Below are 17,717 nucleotides of genomic sequence, written 5' to 3'. Positions count from 1 at the left end.
CTCTCAACCTGTCAAGCTCATGCTGGCTGGAGTCAGCAGCGACTGGCCTCAGCTTTGACAGTTGTGGCACATCCACTAGGCATCCATGTCCTTGAACCAGACATTGGTGAGGCCGCATGTGGAGTATTGTGTAGGAAAGAACTGCAGATGCTGGTTTAAATCGAAGGTAGACACAAAATGCTGGAGTAACTCAGCGGGTCAACCCATTCCTTCTCTCCAGAGATGCTGCCTGACCCGCTGAGTGACTCCAGCATTTTGTGTCTACCTGTAGAGTATTGTGTTCAGTTTTGGTCGCCCTGTTATAGGAAATATGTTGAAAGTACACACAAAAAGCTGGAGTAACTCAGCGGGACAGGCAGCATCTCTGGAGAGAAGGAATGGGTGATGTTTCGGGTCGAGACCCATCTTCAGACTGGTTAGGGATAACAGAAACGAGATATAGACGGTGAAGTGGAGAGATAAAGAACAATGAATAAAAGATATGCACAAAGTACCAATGATAAAGGATACAGGCCTCCCTTCCCATCCAAACCAACCCCTCCCCAGGTACCTTCCCCTGCAACCGCAGAAGATGCAACACCTGTCCTTATACCTCCTCCCTCGACTCTGTCTAGTCCTTTCAGATGAGGCAGAGTTGCACCTCCTCCAACCTCATCTCCTGCATCCACTGTTCCACGTGTCAACTCCTGTATATCGGTGAGACCAAACGCACGCTCAGCAATCGTTTCACTGAACACTTCCACTCAGTCCGCCTAAACCTACCTGATCTCCCGGTTGCTCAGCACTTCAACGCCCCCTCCCATTCCCAATCTGACCTTTCTGTCCTGGGCCTCCTCCATTGTCAGAGTGAAGCCCAGGTACTCCAGCACTTTGTGTTTAGTTTAGAGATATAGCGCGGAAACAGGCCCTTTGGCCCACCGAGTCCGCACCGACCAGCGAACCCCGAACACCAACACTATCCTACACACACTGGGGACAATTTTATATTTACACCAAGCTTAGCGTGTGTAGTGTAGGATAGTTTTAGTGTGCGGGCATCGCTGGTCGGTGCGGACCCGGTGGGCCAAAGTGTCAAAGTGTGAGAGGAAACCGAAGATCTCAGAGAAACCTACGTGGTCACGGGGAGAACGTACAAACTCCGTACAGACAGCACCCGTAGTCGGGATGGAACCTGGGTCTCTGGTGCTACAAGCACTGTAAGGCAGCAACTCTACCGCTGCGCCACCGTGCTGCCCTTGTCTTTTACTGAATCAGCCTGTATTGTATCTCTGGATAAGGAGGGCCTCAGGGCCTGAGCTATAGTGACAAGTCATACAGCACGGAAACAGGCCATTCGGCCCAACTTGCCCATGGCAACCAATATGTCCCATATTAACTCGTCACATTTACCTGTGTTTGGCTCACATACCTCGAAACCTTTCCTTTCCATATCCTAATTTGAGGAAGGACATCCTTGCTATTGAGGCAGTGTAGCGTAGGTGCGCCAGGTTAATCCCCGGGATGGCGGGACTGTCATATGAGGAAAGATTGGAAAGACTAGGCTTGTATTCGCTGGAGTTTAGAAGGATGAGAGGGGATCTTATAGAGACGTATAAAATTATAAAAGGACTGGACAAGCTCGATGCAGGAAACATGTTCCCAATGTTGGGGGAGTCCAGAACCAGGGGCCACGCAGTCTAAGAATAAAGGGGAGGCCGTTTAAAACTGAGGTGAGAAGAGAGTTGTGAATGTGTGGGATTCTCTGCCACAGAGGGCAGTGGAGGCCGATTCACTGGATGGATTTAAGAGAGAGTTAGATAGAGCTCTAGGGGTTAGTGGAATCAAGGGATATGGGGAGAAGGCAGGCACGGGTTACTGATTGTGGATGATCAGCCATGATCACAATGAATGGCGGTGCGTACAGGCTCGAAGGGCCGAGTGGCCTCCTCCTGCATCTATTTTCCATGTTTCTATGTAACCTTTCCTATCCATGTACATGTTCAAATGTCTTGTAAAGAATGGTGCAGCTGATAGAGCTGCTGCCTCTCAGCGTCACTGAACCTGTCCGAGACGTCTCCCTGCTCCTTGGCAGCGTGGGATATGCTGCAAAGCCAATCGCCCGTAACCGTGCCGAATCAATCGATAAACATCAGGGCGCAGATGGAAATGGGAAATGTCTTGACGTGATTGCTTATGGCCTGTCTGACGTGTGCTCTGATGCCCAGGGTTTATGCCTCCCATCTCCCAGCCTTCCTCACCACCCGCTCTCTCTCTCTTCCCTTCTTTCCCCAGGACTGGCAGCCTCCTTTCGCAGTCGAGGTGGATAACTTCAAGTTCACGCCCCGAATTCAGCGGTTGAATGAGTTGGAGGTAAGTTTTCATAAGTCACAGAAGCCGTTTGGCCCATCGAGACTACTCCGCTGATCAATCGTGGCTGATCTATCTCTCCCTCTCAACCCCATTCTCCTGCCTTCCCCCCCCATAACCCTGGATGCCCTTCCTCGTCAAGAATCTGTCATTCTCTGCAGCAAAAATACCCAATGACTTGGCCTCCAGCGCCTGTATTTAGTTAGCTAACTTTGTCTGGATCCTTTAGACTTTAGAGATACAGGGTGGAAACAGGCCCTTCGGCCCACCGAGTCTGTGATGACCAGCGATCATCCCCGCACACTCACACTAGGGAAAATTTATAAAGTTTATGTTTTTTTATGTTTTTTTGCACGTTTTTGGTATGTGGGATTAAACCGGAGCCTGTGGAGAAAACCCACACAGGTCACGGGGAGAACGTACAAACTCCGTACAGACGGCACCCGTAGTCAGGATGGAAGCTGGGTTTCTGGCGCTGTGTGGCAGCAACTCTACCGCTGCGCCACCGTGCTGCCTCTTGATCGAGGGCCACCACGCACTGTGCCACCGTGCTGCCCCTTGATCAAGCACTGCACCACCGTACTGCCCCTTGATCGAGGGCCACCACGCACTGCACCACCGTGCTGCCCCTTGATCAAGCACTGTGCCACCGTGCTGCCCCTTGATCGAGGGCCACCAAGCACTGTGCCACCGTGCTGCCCCTTGATCGAGGGCCACCAAGCACTGTGCCACCGTGCTGCCCCTTGATCAAGCACTGTGCCACCGTGCTGCCCCTTGATCGAGGGCCACCAAGCACTGTGCCACCGTGCTGCCCCTTGATCGAGGGCCACCAAGCACTGTGCCACCGTGCTGCCCCTTGATCGAGTGCCACCACGCACAGTGCCACCGTGTTGCCCCTTGATCAAGCACTGTGCCACCGTGCTGCCCCTTGATCGAGTGCCACCACGCACAGTGCCACCGTGTTGCCCCTTGATCAAGCACTGTGCCACCGTGCTGCCCCTTGATCGAGGGCCACCACACACAGTGCCACCGTGCTGCCCCTTGATCGAGGGCCACCAAGACCTCCTGATGTGTCCCTCAGCTCGTCCCGCATGGAATACGCTGAAGATTGGGAGGGGGGCTAATTTTTATTTCCCCGTGATGTTTTGACCGATGCATTCTTCTCCCCCAGGCACAGACCAGGGTAAAGTTAAACTTCCTGGACCAGATCGCCAAGTTCTGGGAGCTCCAGGGGTCGACGTTGAAGATTCCCAATGTGGAGCGGAGAATCCTCGACTTGTACAGCCTCAACAAGGTAACGCTGGCAACAGCGAGGTACTGCACTCCCTGCTTTACCAAAGGAAGACACAGAGTGCTGGAGGAGCTCAGCGGTTCCCAGTGTAGAACACGGTTGGGTGACGTCTCGTGTCATAGTCACAGAATGATACAGTGTGGAAACAGGCCCAACTTGCCCACACCGCCCAACATCTATCTCCCAGCTACACTAGTCCCACCTGCCTGCGTTTGATCCATATCCCTCCAAACCTGTCCTATCCATGTACCTGTCTAACTGTTTCATAAATGTTGCGATAGTCCCAGCCTCAACTACCTCCGGCAGCTCATTCCATACACCCACCACCCTCTGTGTGGAAAAGTTACCCCTCAGATTCCCATGAAATCTTTTCCCCTTCACCTTGAACCTGTGTCCTCTGGTCCTTGATTCACCTATTCTGGGCAAGAGACTCTGTGCGTCTACCCGATCTATTCCTCTCACGGGTCGGGACCCTTCTTCAGACACAAAGTGTTGGAGTAACTCAGCGTGTCAGGCAGCATCCCTGGAGAACATGGATGGATGACGTTTCGAGTTGGGACCCTTCTTCAGACTGAAACTCAGACCCAAAACACCTCCAGGAATGCTGCCTGGCCCGCTGATTTACTCCAGCATTTTGCGTTAAAACAAATGTTTACCTGTAATTCACTTGAATTTAGATGGATGAGAGAGGATCTTATAGAAACATATAACATTTTTAAGAAGGGTCTCGACCTGAAATGTCACCCATTCCTTCTCTCCAGAGATGCTGCCTGTCCCTCCGCTGCCTGTCTGAGTTACTCCAGCATTTTGTGTCTATCTTCGATTTAAACCAGCATTTGCAGTTCTTTACTACACAAAAATTCTTAAGGGATTGGACAGGCTAGATGCAGGAAAAATGTTCCCGATGTTGGGGGAGTCCAGAACCAGGGGTCACACATAGTTTAAGAATAAGGGGTAGGCCCTGTAGGACTGAGCTGAGGAAAGAGAGTTGTGAATCTGTGAAATTTGATTCCACAGAAGGCAGTGGAGGCCAATTCACTGCATGTTTTCAAGAGAGAGTTAGATTTAGCTCTTGGGGCTAACGGAATCAAGGGATATGGGAAAGCAGGAACGGGGGTACTGATTGTGGATGACCAGCCATGATCATATTGAATGGCGGTGCTGGCCTGAAGGCCGAATGGCCTCCTCCTGCACCTATTTTCTGTGTTTCTATTAATCCTACGATCCTGAATTAACGAGAAAGCAGCAGGGGTGGGGGACAGATGTGTCAGTGGTGGGAAAATTCACAAGTGATAGGAACAGAATTAGGCCATTCGGCACATCAAGTCTACTCTGCCATTCAATCATGGCTGATCTATCTCTCCCTCCTAACCCCATTCTTCTACCTTCTCCCCATAACCCCCGACACCTGCACTAATCTAGAAACTATCTCTGCCTTAAAAATATCCACTGACTTGTGGCCTCCACAGCCGTCTGTGGCAATGAATCCCACAGATTCACCACCCTCCGACTAAAGAAATTCCCCGTCATCTCCTTCCTAAAGGAACGTCCTTTAATTCTGAGGCTGTGCCCTCTGGTCCTAGACTCTCCCACTAGTGGAAACATCCTCCCCACATCCACTCTATCCAGGCAGCTCAATATTCTGTACGTTTCAATGAGGTCCCCCCTCATTCTTCTAAACTCCAGTGAGTACAGGACCAGTGCCCACAAACGCTCATCATATGTTAACCAACTCATTCCTGGAATGGTTCTTGTAAACCTCCTCTGGACCCTCTCCAGAGCCAGCACATCCTTCCTCAGATATGGGGCTCAAAATTGCTCACAATACTCCAAATGACATTGGCGGTGGGAGTAGATGTGTTGGTGGAGGGTGTTTATGATGTGGACACAAAATGCTGGAGTAACTCAGCGGGTCAGGCAGCATCTCAGGAGAGAAGGAATGGGTGACGTTTCGGGTCGTGACCCATTATGTGCCCGCCCGCCTGCCTCACCCTCACTCTCCACCCCTCCTGCCCTGCAGATTGTCGTCGACGAGGGCGGCTATGAGGGGATCTGTCGGGACCGACGCTGGGTCCCGGGTGGCACAGCGTCTGGGGTACCCCCCTGGCAAGGGCATCGGCTCGCTGCTGCGCTCCCACTACGAGCGGGTCATCTACCCCTTCTACACCTTCCAGTCAGGAGCCAGTCTGGCGGTGAGTACAGGGGGGGAGGGAGATGGTTACGGCAGTGCTGTGTGGCTCAGCTGCAGCGGGCAGTGGTGAATGCATGTGGTGAAAAGCTTTTGTAACGTGCTAACCAGTCAGCGGAAAGACAATACATGATTACAACCGAGCCGTCCACAGTGTACAGATACCTGATACGGGAATAACGTTCAGTGCAAGGTAAAGCCAGTGAAGTCCGATCAAGGATAGTCCGAGGGTCTCCAATGAGGTGGATGGGAGGTCAGGACCGCTCTCTAGTTGGTGAGAGGATGGTTCAGTTGCCTGATCACAGCCGGGAAGAAACTGTCCCTGAATCTGGAGGTGTGCGTCTCCACACTTCTGTACCTCTTGCCCGGTGGAAGAGGGGAGAAGAGGGGGTGAGACTGGTCCTTGATTCTGCTGCTGGCCTTGCCGAGGCAGCGTGAGGTGTAGATGGAGGCGGTGGAAGGGAGGTTGGTTTGTTTGTGCGTGCGTGATGGTCTGGGCTGCTGGCTTTGCCGAGGCAGCGTGAGGTGTAGATGGAGGCGGTGGAAGGGAGGTTGGTTTGTTTGTGCGTGTGTGATGGTCTGGGCTGCTGGCCTTGCCAAGGCAGCGTGAGGTGTAGATGGAGGCGGTGGAAGGGAGGTTGGTTTGGGTGCGTGATGGTCTGGGCTACGTCCACAATCGGCTGCGATTTCTTGCGGTCTCGGATGGAGCTGTTCCCAAACCGAGCTAACGTCCCTCGCCTCCTCTGCTCACCACCCCGGCGCTGTTTTCATCTGCCTGCACGCTGTGTGATGCTCTCGGCCTGTGTCCCTGTATGCTGTGTGACGCTCTCTGCCTGTCTCCTCTAGGGCCAGCCGGGCCCCCAGTTTGACAGCGAGGAGAAGGACCGGGAGTACAAGCCCCACAGCATCCCGCTGCGGCAGTCCGTGCAGCCGCCCAAGATGAACAGCTACGGGCGCCGAGCCAAGCGGCTCCAGGCTGAGGGTGAGTGACGGACGACCACTGAGGGGCTCCCATTGTCACAGACTCCCTCCGAGGGGGAGCGGAGGGAGGGAGGGTGAAGAGGGAGCGCCGCGCTGTGGGAGGGAGGGAGGGAGGGAGGGAGGGAGGGAGGGAGGGTGAAGAGGGAGGGAGGGAGGGTGAAGAGGGAGGGAGGGAGGGTGAAGAGGGAGGGAGGGAGGGTGAGGAGGGAGGGAGGGAGGGTGAGGAGGAGGAGGGAGGGAGGGTGAGGAGGGAGGGAGGGTGAGGAGGGAGGGAGGGAGGGTGAGGGAGGGAGGGAGGGAGGGGTGAGGAGGGAGCGCCACGCTGTGGGAGGGAGGGAGGGAGGGAGGGAGGGAGGGTGAGGAGGGAGGGGAGGGGCGGTGAGGGAGGGAGGGATGGTGAGGAGGGAGCTCCACGCTGTGGGAGGGAGGGAGGGGCGGTGAGGAGGGAGTGCAGTTTAGTTTAGAGATACAGTGCAGAAACAGCCCCTTCGGCCCATCAAGTCTGTGCCGACCAGTGATCACCCTGTACAGTAACTCTATCCTGCACAACAGGGACAATCTCCTGAAGATCGACGCAACATGCTGGAGTAACTCAGCGGGACAGGCAGCGCCTCTGGAGAGTAGGAACGGGTGACGTTTCGGGTCGAGATCCTTCTCCAGGCTGAGGAACTCGATCCGAAACGTCACCCATTCCTTCTCTCCTGAGATGCTGAGTTACTCCAGCATGTTGTGTCTGTCTTCGGTTTAAACCAGCGTCTGCAGTTCCTTCCCACACAGGGACAATTTACTGGTTCCAGCGGCTCAGGGGCCTCGACCTAGCCCTAGTGTGGGGGGTGCAGACAGAGGGAGGGCCACATCTATCCCGTGACATCTCTCCCTCCCTGTACATTAATGACTTGGATGAAGGGATTAAAAGTACCATTAGCAAATTTGCAGATGATACAAAGCTGGGTGGTAGTGTGAACTGTGAGGAAGATACTATGAGGTTGCAGGGTGACTTGGACAGGTTGTGTGAGTGGGCAGATGCATGGCAGATGCAGTTTAATGTGGATAAATGTGAGGTTATCCACTTTGGTGGTAAGAATAGGAAGGCAGAGTATTATCTGAATGGTGTCAAGTTAGGAACAGGGGACGTACAACGAGATCTGGGTGTCCTAGTGCATCAGTCACTGAAAGGAAGCATGCAGGCACAGCGGGCAGTGAAGAAAGCCAATGGAATGTTGGCCTTCATAACAAGAGGAGTTGAGTATAGGAGCAAAGAGGTCCTTCTGCAGTTGTACAGGGCCCTAGTGAGACCTCACCTGGAGTACTGTGTGCAGTTTTGGTCTCCAAATTTGAGGAAGGATATTCTTGCTATTGAGGGCGTGCAACGTAGGTTTACTAGGTTAATTCCCGGAATGGCGGGACTGTCATATGTTGAAAGACTGGAGCGACTAGGCTTGTATACACTGGAATTTAGAAGGATGAGAGGAGATCTTATCGAAACGTTTAAGATTATTAAGGGGTTGGACACGTTAGAGGCAGGAAATATGTTCCCAATGTTGGGGGAGTCCAGAACCAGGGGCCACAGTTTACGAATAAGGGGTCGGCCATTTAGAACTGAGATGAGGAAAAACTTTTTCAGTCAGAGAGTTGTGAATCTGTGGAATTCTCTGCCTCAGAGGGCAGTGGAGGCCAATTCTCTGAATGCATTCAAGAGAGAGCTGGATAGAGCTCTTAAGGATAGCGGAGTCAGGGGGTATGGGGAGAAGGCAGGAACGGGGTACTGATTGAGAATGATCAGCCATGATCACATTGAATGGCGGTGCGTACAGGCTCGAAGGGCCGAATGGCCTCCTCCTGCACCTATTGTCTACTGTCTATTGTCCCCTGCAGACCGAGCCGACGGAGGCAGACATCGCCAAGAACCCAGAGCTGAAGAAGCTTCAGATCTACGGAGCCGGCCCCAAAATGGTTGGGCTGGGGCTGGTGGTGAAGGACCGGGGCAGCAGAAAGAGAGGTGGGTACCTGCCCTCAATCTCCCTGCCTCACCCTGATTCTCCCTCCATCCCACTCCCCCCTCTCCCTGCTTTGCCCTCTCTGTCCCACTGCTTTTCCCCCTCTCGCTTTTCCCTCCCTCCTTGCTTTCCTCTTTCTCTCTCTGTCTCTCTCACTGTATCTGTCTCTATCTCTCCCTCTCTCCCTCTCGCTCCCTGCCTTTCACCTGCCGTCGCCCCTCTGTCCCCCCTCTGCTCACTTACCATTTCCTCCATCTTCCTCTGTCTCTCTTTCTCTTCCCCCTCTTTCCCCCTCTTTCTCTCTCTCTCTCTCTGTCTCCCTCCGTCTGTCCCCCTCCGCCTGTCTCCCCCACACACCATCTCGGTACCCCTCTGCCTCGCCACCACGTGCGTGCCCTGACCTTTCTGTCTGTCCCGTGTGCTGTGGTGGCCAGACAAGGACTGCCTGGACTGCCCGCCCACCCTGGTGGTGAAAGAGGAGGTGTTGGGCGATCAGAAAGTGGAAGGCTTAGTCGTGGAGCCGAGCGCTGCGGTCAAGGAGGAGCGAGCGGGGGCCGACCCCAGCGGCAAGATGACCATGAGGCTGAGGAAGGGCGCCGCCTCCTTACAGCAGGTGAGCAGCCGGCCCCCCACTCCAACCCACCTCAACAATGCGTCTGTTTTTTTGTGTGCGTGTGTGTGAGTGTGTTGTGTGCGCGCGTGTGTTGATGCATGCGTGTGTCGGTGCGCGTTTGTGTCGGGTGCGTGTGCGCGTGCGTGTGTCGATGCATGCGTTGTGTCGGTGTGCGTGTGTGTTGGTGCGTGTCTGCGCGTTTGTGTGTGTGTGCTTGTCTGTGTGTGTCTGCGGCTGCGTGTTTGCGTGTGTGTGTGCGTCTGCACGTGTGTGTGTCTGCGTGTGTGACCGTGTGTGTCTGCGTGTGTGTCCGCGCGTGTGCGCGTGTGCGTCTGCGTGTGCTTGTCTGGGTTTGTGCGTGTTTGCGTCTGCGTGTGTGTCTGCGTGTGTTTGTGTATGTGCGTGTGTGTTAGTGCCTGTGTGTGTGTGAGCATGTATGTGTGTCCTCTAAACGTGGACGGAGGTCAAGCATCGAGAGATGAGAATGGGGCAAAGGGCCAGGGAGTTACAATGGTCGACACCAGCCATCCCTGAGTGCAAGTGTTTGGCGAAACGGCCCCCATCTCCGCAGTCCCCGGTCTCCACAGGGGCCCCCCTCTGCCCTCTCCCCGGTCTCCACAGGGGCCCCCCTCTGCCCTCTCCCCAGTCTCCACAGCCCCCCCCCCCCCCTCTCCCCGGTTCTCTTTGTCGGGCTCCACTCTCCCCGGTTACGTGTCTCTGACTGCGTCTCCACTCCGTTGCAGCTGGACTCGTACGTGTGCGTGATCTGCTCCCGCGGCGCGGAGGACTCCAAGATGGTGCTGTGCGAGGGGTGTGAGGACACCTACCACACCGTCTGCCTCATCCCTCCTCTGCCCGACACCCCCCCGCGGGGACTGGCGCTGCCCCAAGTGTGTCGTTGAAGTAAGGAACCGATGCTGCCGTTCCCTGTGCGTGCGTGTGTGCGTCTGGTCTTTTGAGCTTCAAAGCTTCCTTTCAGCTCTATTGGAAAGCCGACCGACCGCCACCCTTAACGGAAGAACGTCGCTGACCCCCACCAAGCCCTTGCCACCCGTCGGTCTGCACTTCAGTTCAGTTACATACAAACATACACAAGGAGGCCATTCAGCCCTTTGAGCCAGCACCGCCACTCACTGTGATCGCGGCTGATCGTCCACAATCAGTAACCCGTGCCTGCCTTCTCCCCATATCCCTTGATTCCACTAGCCCCTAGAGCTCTATCTATCTCTTTTTTAAATTCATCCAGTCAATCGGCCTCCACTGCCCTCTGTGGCAGAGAATTCCACATATTCACACTTCTCTGGGTGGAAAAGTTCCTTCTCACCTCAGTTTTAAATGGCCTCCCCTTTATTCTTAGACTGTGTGGCCCCTGGTTCTGGACTCCCACAACATTGGGAACATTTTTCCTGCTTCTAGCTTATCCAGTCCTTTTATAATTTTACACATCTGGGTAACACTGGGATACAGTACCGGTGGGGCGGGCGGGTGTGTATGTAACACTGGGGTACAGTACTGGTGGGGATGGGGGGGGGGTGTGTAACACTGGGGTACAGTACTGGTGGGGACTGGTGTGTGTGTAACACTGGGGTACAGTACTGGTGGGGGGGTGGTGTGTGTAACACTGGGGTACATTACTGGTGGGGGGGTGTGTGTGTAACACTGGGGTACAGTACTGGTGGGGGGGGTGTGTGTGTAACACTGGGGTACAGTACTAGTGGGGGGGTGTGTGTGTAACACTGGGGTACAGTACTGGTGGGGGGTGGTGTGGTGTGTGTAACACTGGGGTACATTACTGGTGGGGACGGGTGTGTGTGTAACACTGGGGTACAGTACTGGTGGGGGGGTGTGTGTGTAACACTGGGGTACAGTACTGGTGGGGGGTGTGTGTGTAACTGGGGTACAGTACTGGTGGGGGGGTGGTGTGTGTAACACTGGGGTACAGTACTGGTGGGGCGGGTGGTGTGTGTGTGTAACACTGGGGTGCAGGTACGGTGGGGCGGGCGGGTGTGTGTGTAACACTGGGGGTACAGTACCGGTGGGGATGGGGGGGGTGTGTAACACTGGGGTGCAGTACCGGTGGGGCGGGGCGGGGTGTGTGTGTAACACTGGGGTACAGTACCGGTGGGGATGGGGGGGGGTGTGTAACACTGGGGTGCAGTACCGGTGGGGGCGGGCGGGTGTGTGTGTAACACTGGGTACAGTACCGGTGGGGATGGGGGGGGGGTGTGTAACACTGGGGTGCAGTACCGGTGGGCGGCGGGGCGGGTGTGTGTGTAACACTTGGGTACAGTACCGGTGGGGGATGGGCGGGGTGTGTAACACTGGGGGTGCAGTACCGTGGTGGGGCGGGTGTGTGTGTGTGTGTAACACGGGGTGCAGTACGTTGCTGCAGCAGCTGACTGATGCTCTTGTCCACAGGAGTGTAAGAAGCCGGCGGAGGCGTTTGGCTTTGAACAGGCAACCAGGGAGTACACACTGCAGAGTTTTTGGCGAGATGGCAGACAGCTTCAAGTCCGATTATTTCAACATGCCAGCCCATGTGAGTGTGTGTGGCACGGTGCCCGCCCTCTCACCCAACCCCATCTCCCATCCACTCCACCCGCCCCCTCACCCAGCCCCATCTCCCGTCAACCCCACCCGCCCTCTCACCCAACTCCATCTCCCGTCCACCCCACCCGCCCTCTCACCCAACGCCATCTCCCGTCCACCCCACCCGCCCTTCTCACCCAACCCCATCTCCCGTCCACCCTCCTCTCACCAACCCCATCTCCCGTCCACCCCACCCGCCCTCTCACCCAACCCCATCTCCCGTCCACCCCACCCGCCCTCTCACCCAACCCCATCTCCGTCCACCCTCCCTCTCACCCAACCCCATCTCCGTCACCCTCCCTCTCACCCAACCCCATCGCCCCGTCCACCCCACCCGCCCTCTCACCCAACCCCATCTCCCGTCCACCCGCCCTCTCACCCAACCCCATCTCCCATCCACTCCTCCCTCCCTCTCACCCATCGCCATCTCCCGTCCACCCCACCCGCCCTCTCACCCAACGCCATCTCCCGTCCACCCCACCCGCCCTCTCACCCAACCCCATCTCCGTCCACCCTCCCTCTCACCCAACCCCATCTCCCGTCCACCCCACCCGCCCTCTCACCCAACCCATCTCCCGTCCACCCCACCCGCCCTCTCACCCAACCCCATCTCCCGTCCACCCTCCCCTCTCACCCAACCCCATCTCCCGTCCACCCTCCCTCTCACCCAACCCCATCGCCCGTCCACCCCACCCCGCCCTCTCACCAACCCATCTCCCGTCCACCCGCCCTCTCACCCAACCCCATCTCCCATCCACTCCTCCCTCCCTCTCACCCATCGCCATCTCCCGTCCACCCCACCCGCCCTCTCACCCAACGCCATCTCCCGTCCACCCCGCCCTCTCACCCAGCCCCATCTCCCGTCCACCCTCCCTCTCACCCAACCCCCATCTCCCGTCCGCCCGCCCTCTCACCCAACGCCATCTCCCGTCCACCCCACCGCCCTCTCACCCAACGCCATCTCCCGTCCACTCCACCCGCCTCTCACCCAACGCCATCTCCCGTCCACTCCACCCGCCCTCACCCCAGCCTCATCTCCCGTCCACCCCACCCGCCCTCTCACCCAACGCCATCTCCCGTCCACCCCACCCGCCCTCTCACCCAACGCCATCTCCCGTCCACCTCCACCCGCCCTCTCACCCAACGCCATTTCCCGTCCACCCCATCCGCCCTCTCACTCAACGCCATCTCCCGTCCACTCCACCCGCCCTCACCCAGCCCCATCTCCCGTCCACCCCACCCGCCCTCTCACCCAACGCCATCTCCCGTCCACCCCACCCCGCCCTCTCACCCAACGCCATCTCCCGTCCACTCCACCCGCCCTCTCACCCAACGCCATCTCCCGTCCACTCCACCCGCCCTCTCACCCAACGCCATCTCCCGTCCACCCCACCCGCCTTCTCACCCAACGCCATCTCCCGTCCACTCCACCCGCCCTCCACCCAGCCCCATCTCCCGTCCACTTCCACCCGCCCTCTCACCCAACGCCATCTCCCGTCCACTCCACCCGCCCTCTCACCCAACGCCATCTCCCGTCCACTCCACCCGCCCTCTCACCCAACGCCATCTCCCGTCCACTCCACCCGCCCTCTCACCCAACGCCATCTCCCGTCCACTCCACCCGCCCTCTTACCCAACGCCATCTCCCGTCCACTCCACCCGCCCTCTCACCCAACCCCATCTCCCGTCCACCCCACCCGCCCTCTCACCCAACGCCATCTCCCGTCCACCCGCCCTCTCACCCAACCCCATCTCCCGTCCACCCCACCCGCCCTCTCACCCAACGCCATCTCCCGTCCACCCGCCCTCACCCAGCCCCATCTCCCGTCCACTCCACCGCCCTCTCACACACAGCACCACCAACTCTCTCTCCCCTCCCGCCACCCCCTCGTTCTCACCCCCCCTTCACTTGCCGCACTTTCCTCTCACTCCCTCCCTCCCTGTGCCTCATTCCTCTCTTTCACCTTTACCCCCACTCTCTCTCCCTCCTGCCGTCTCTCCCTCCCTCCCTCCTTCCCTCCCTCTCCCTTCCTTGCCTTCCTCCCACTCTCTCCTTCCCTCTGCCTCTCTCCCTCCTTCCCTCTGTCTCTCTCTCCTTCCCTCCCCTCCCTCCTCCTTTCCCCTCCCTCTCTCCTGCTCTCTCTCTTCCTTACCTTCCTCCCACTCTCTCTCGCCTTCCCTCTTTCTCTCCCTCTCCTTCCTTCCATACCTTTCTTACCCGCTGCACTTCTCTCTCTCTCACATTCGCATGCCTCCCTCCCTCCCTCGCCGCCACCTATCCCACTCTCCCCTTCCCTCTCCCTCTCGCCCACTGCCCCTCTCCTCGGCTCCTGCCCTCTCTCTTTCCCCCCCCTCGTCCTCAGACTCTCCGTCCCTCCCTCGCCCCGCGTCTACAGCCCTTCCCTCCCTCACACTTGCCGTACCTCCGTCTCGCTCCCTCGTTGGCGCCCGTTGTGTCCCATCCCCCCCCTTTGACCCCACCATGTCGTGTTGCCGCCCTGCAGATGGTTCCCACAGAGCTGGTGGAGAAGGAGTTCTGGCGGCTGGTGGGCAGCATTGAGGATGACGTGACCGTGGAGTACGGCGCCGACATCCACTCCAAGGAGTTCGGCAGCGGCTTCCCCACCAAGGGTGGCAAGAGGCAGGCTGGCAACAGAGGAGGAGGTGAGCGGGCGCCCATGCCCACACTCCCCCGTCACTGCGTTACTACCACAGCGTGCCCACACTCCCCGTCACTCTGCGTTACTCCCACAGTCCCCGTCACTGCGTTACTCCCGCAACGTGCCCACACTCCCCGTCACTCTGCGTTACTCCCACAGTGTGCCACACACTCCCCATCACTGCGTTACTCCCACAGTGTGCCACACACTCCCCCCGTCACTCTGCGTTACTCCCACAGTCCCCGTCACTGCGTTACTCCCCACAGCGTGCCCACACTCCCTGTCACTGCGTTACTCCCACAGCGTGCCCACACTCCCCGTCACTCTGCGTTACTCCCACAGTGTGCCACACACTCCCCATCACTGCGTTCCTCCCACAGCGTGCCCACACTCCCCGTCACTCTGCGTTACTCCCGCAGCGTGCCCACACTCCCCGTTACTCCCACAGTGTGCCATACACTCCCCGTCACTCTGCGTTACTCCCACAGTGTGCCCACACTCCCCGCCACTCTGCGTTACTCCCACAGTGTGCCCACACTCCCCGTCACTCTGCGTTACTCCCACAATGTGCCCACACTCCCCGTTACATCCAACCCCTTCAACTCCCCCTCCCCACAGTGAACCCCAGCCCCACATCCCTCAAAACCTGTCCTATCCAAGAACCCGTCCAAATGTCTTAAGTTGCAATAGCCCCTGCCTCATCTACCTCCTCAGAGTCATAGAGTGCTACAGTGTGGAAACAGGCACTTCAGCCCAACTCGCCCACACCGACCAACATGCCCCATCTACACTAGTCCCACCTGCCCACACCGACCAACATGCCCCATCTACACTAGTCCCACCCGCCCACACCGACCAACATGCCCCATTTACACTAGTCCCACCTGCCCACACCGACCAACATGCCCCATCTACACTAGTCCCACCTGCCCACACCGACCAACATGCCCCATCTACACTAGTCCCACCTGCCTACGTTTGGTCCATATCCCTCCAAACCTGTCCTAGCCATGTACCTGTCCAACTGTTTCTTAAACGTTGGGATAGTCCCAGCCTCAACTACCTCCTCCGGCAGCTCGTTCCATACACCCACCACCCTCTGTGTGGAAAAGTTACTCCTCAGATTCCTATTAAATCTTTTCCCCTTCACCTTGAACCTGTGTCCTCTGCTCCTCAATTCCCCTACTCTGGGCAAGAGACTACCCGATCTATTCCTCTCATGATTTTACACACCTCTATAAGATCACCCCTCATCCTCCTACGCTCCATGGAATAGAGACCCAGCCTACTCAACCTCTCCCTGTAGCTCACACCCACTAGTCCTGGCAACATCCTCGTAAATCTTTTCTGAACCCTTTTAAGCTTGACAATATCTTTCCTAAAACACGGTGCTCAGAACTGAACACAAGACTCTCAATACGATCTCACCAACGTCTTATACAACTGCAACATGATCTCCCAACTTCTACAAGTGTGCCAAAAGCCTTTTTGACCGCCCTGTCTACCTGTGACTCCACCTTCAAGGAACCATGTACCTGCTCTCCGAGATCCCTCTGCTCTACAACATTCCCTGTCTACCTGGGAACTGTGTACCTGCGCTCCTAGATCCCTCTCTGCTCTCCAACTGCCCTGTCAGCTCGTTCCACACACACACCACCCTCTGGGTGAAGGGAACAGTTTTGGGGCAACACGGTGGCGCATCAGTAGAGTTGTTGCCTCACAGTGCCAGAGACCCTGGTTTGATCCTATTTACCAAGGTTGGGTAGTCACTGAGAGGTACAGTGTGGAAACAGTGAGAAGAAACTTTTTTACCCAGAGAGTTGTGAATGTGTGGGATTCTCTGCCACAGAGGGCAGTGGAGGCCGATTCACTGGATGAATTTAAAAGAGAGTTAGATAGAGCTCTAGGGGCTAGTGGAATCAAGGGATATGGGGAGAAGGCAGGCACGGGTTACTGATTGTGGATGATCAGCCATGAGCACAATGAATGACAGTGCTGGCTCGAAGATCCAAATAGCCTCCTCCTGCACCTATTTTCTATTTTTCAGCCCCACTTGCCCACGCCGACCAACATGGTCCGTCAAACGTAGGCAGGTGGGGCTACCTGAGACGGGCCATCTTGGTGGGAGCGCCTGTTTACTATTGTACTATTGTAGGAAGGAACTGCAGAAGCTGCTTTAAACCAAAGATGAGCACAAAAAGCTGGAGTAACTCAGAGGTCAGGCAGCGTCTCTGGAGAGAAGGAATGGGTGACTTTTCGGGTTGAGACCCTTCTTCAGACTGGTTAGGGATAAGGGAAACGAGGGATATAGGCAATGAGAGATGTAGAGACCAGAGGACACAGGTTCAAGGTGAAGGGGAAAAGATTTAATAGGAATCTGAGGGGTAACTTTTCCACAGAGAGGGTGGTGGGTGTATGGAACGAGCTGCCGGAGGAGGTAGTTGAGGCTGGGACTATCCCAACGTTTAAGAAGATTAAGTTAGACAGGTACATGGATAGGTCAGGTTTGGAGGGATATGGACCAAATGCAGGCAGGTGGGACTAGTGTAGATGGGGCATGTTGGTCGGTGTGGGCAGGTGGGACTAGTGTAGATGGGGCATGTTGGTCGGTGTGGGCAGGTGGGACTAGTGTAGATGGGGCATGTTGGTCGGTGTGGGCAAATGTGGGACTAGTGTAGATGGGGCATGTTGGTCGGTGTGGGCAGGTGGGACTAGTGTAGATGGGGCATGTTGGGCGGTGTGGGCAGGTGGGACTAGTGTAGATGGGGCATGTTGGGCGGTGTGGGCAGGTGGGACTAGTGTAGATGGGGCATGTTGGGCGGTGTGGGCAGGTGGGACTAGTGTAGATGGGGCATGTTGGGCGGTGTGGGCAAGTTGGGCTGAAGGGCCTGTTTCCACACTGTATCACTCTGTGACTCTGTAGAGATGTAGAGAGATAAAGAGCAATGAATGAAAGTTATGCAAAAAAATAACAATGATAAAGGAAACAGGCTGTTAGTTGGGTGAAAACAAGAAGCTGGTGCAACGTGGGGGAGGGGAGAGAGAGAGAGAG

General features: G+C 56.5%; 1 protein-coding gene across 1 annotated transcript in view; it reads left to right on the top strand.

The window, feature by feature from the left end:
- The window catches only part of LOC144611176 (lysine-specific demethylase 5C-like), a 52,695-nt gene that overhangs the window by 34,115 nt on the left and 863 nt on the right, over positions 1-17,717 (top strand). The window contains 12 exon segments of the mRNA XM_078430230.1: positions 2,272-2,349; positions 3,518-3,640; positions 5,658-5,708; positions 5,710-5,829; positions 6,672-6,806; positions 8,682-8,805; positions 9,238-9,416; positions 10,160-10,279; positions 10,281-10,319; positions 11,835-11,900; positions 11,902-11,955; positions 14,510-14,669. Coding sequence (XP_078286356.1) covers positions 2,272-2,349; positions 3,518-3,640; positions 5,658-5,708; positions 5,710-5,829; positions 6,672-6,806; positions 8,682-8,805; positions 9,238-9,416; positions 10,160-10,279; positions 10,281-10,319; positions 11,835-11,900; positions 11,902-11,955; positions 14,510-14,669 — 1,249 coding nt within the window.

This window comes from Rhinoraja longicauda, chromosome 39 (genome assembly GCF_053455715.1).
Source record: "Rhinoraja longicauda isolate Sanriku21f chromosome 39, sRhiLon1.1, whole genome shotgun sequence".
NCBI classification, from domain to species: Eukaryota; Metazoa; Chordata; class Chondrichthyes; order Rajiformes; family Arhynchobatidae; genus Rhinoraja; species Rhinoraja longicauda.
The sequence above is the reverse complement of the archived record's forward strand: the minus strand, read 5'-3'. Positions and strand labels throughout refer to the sequence as shown.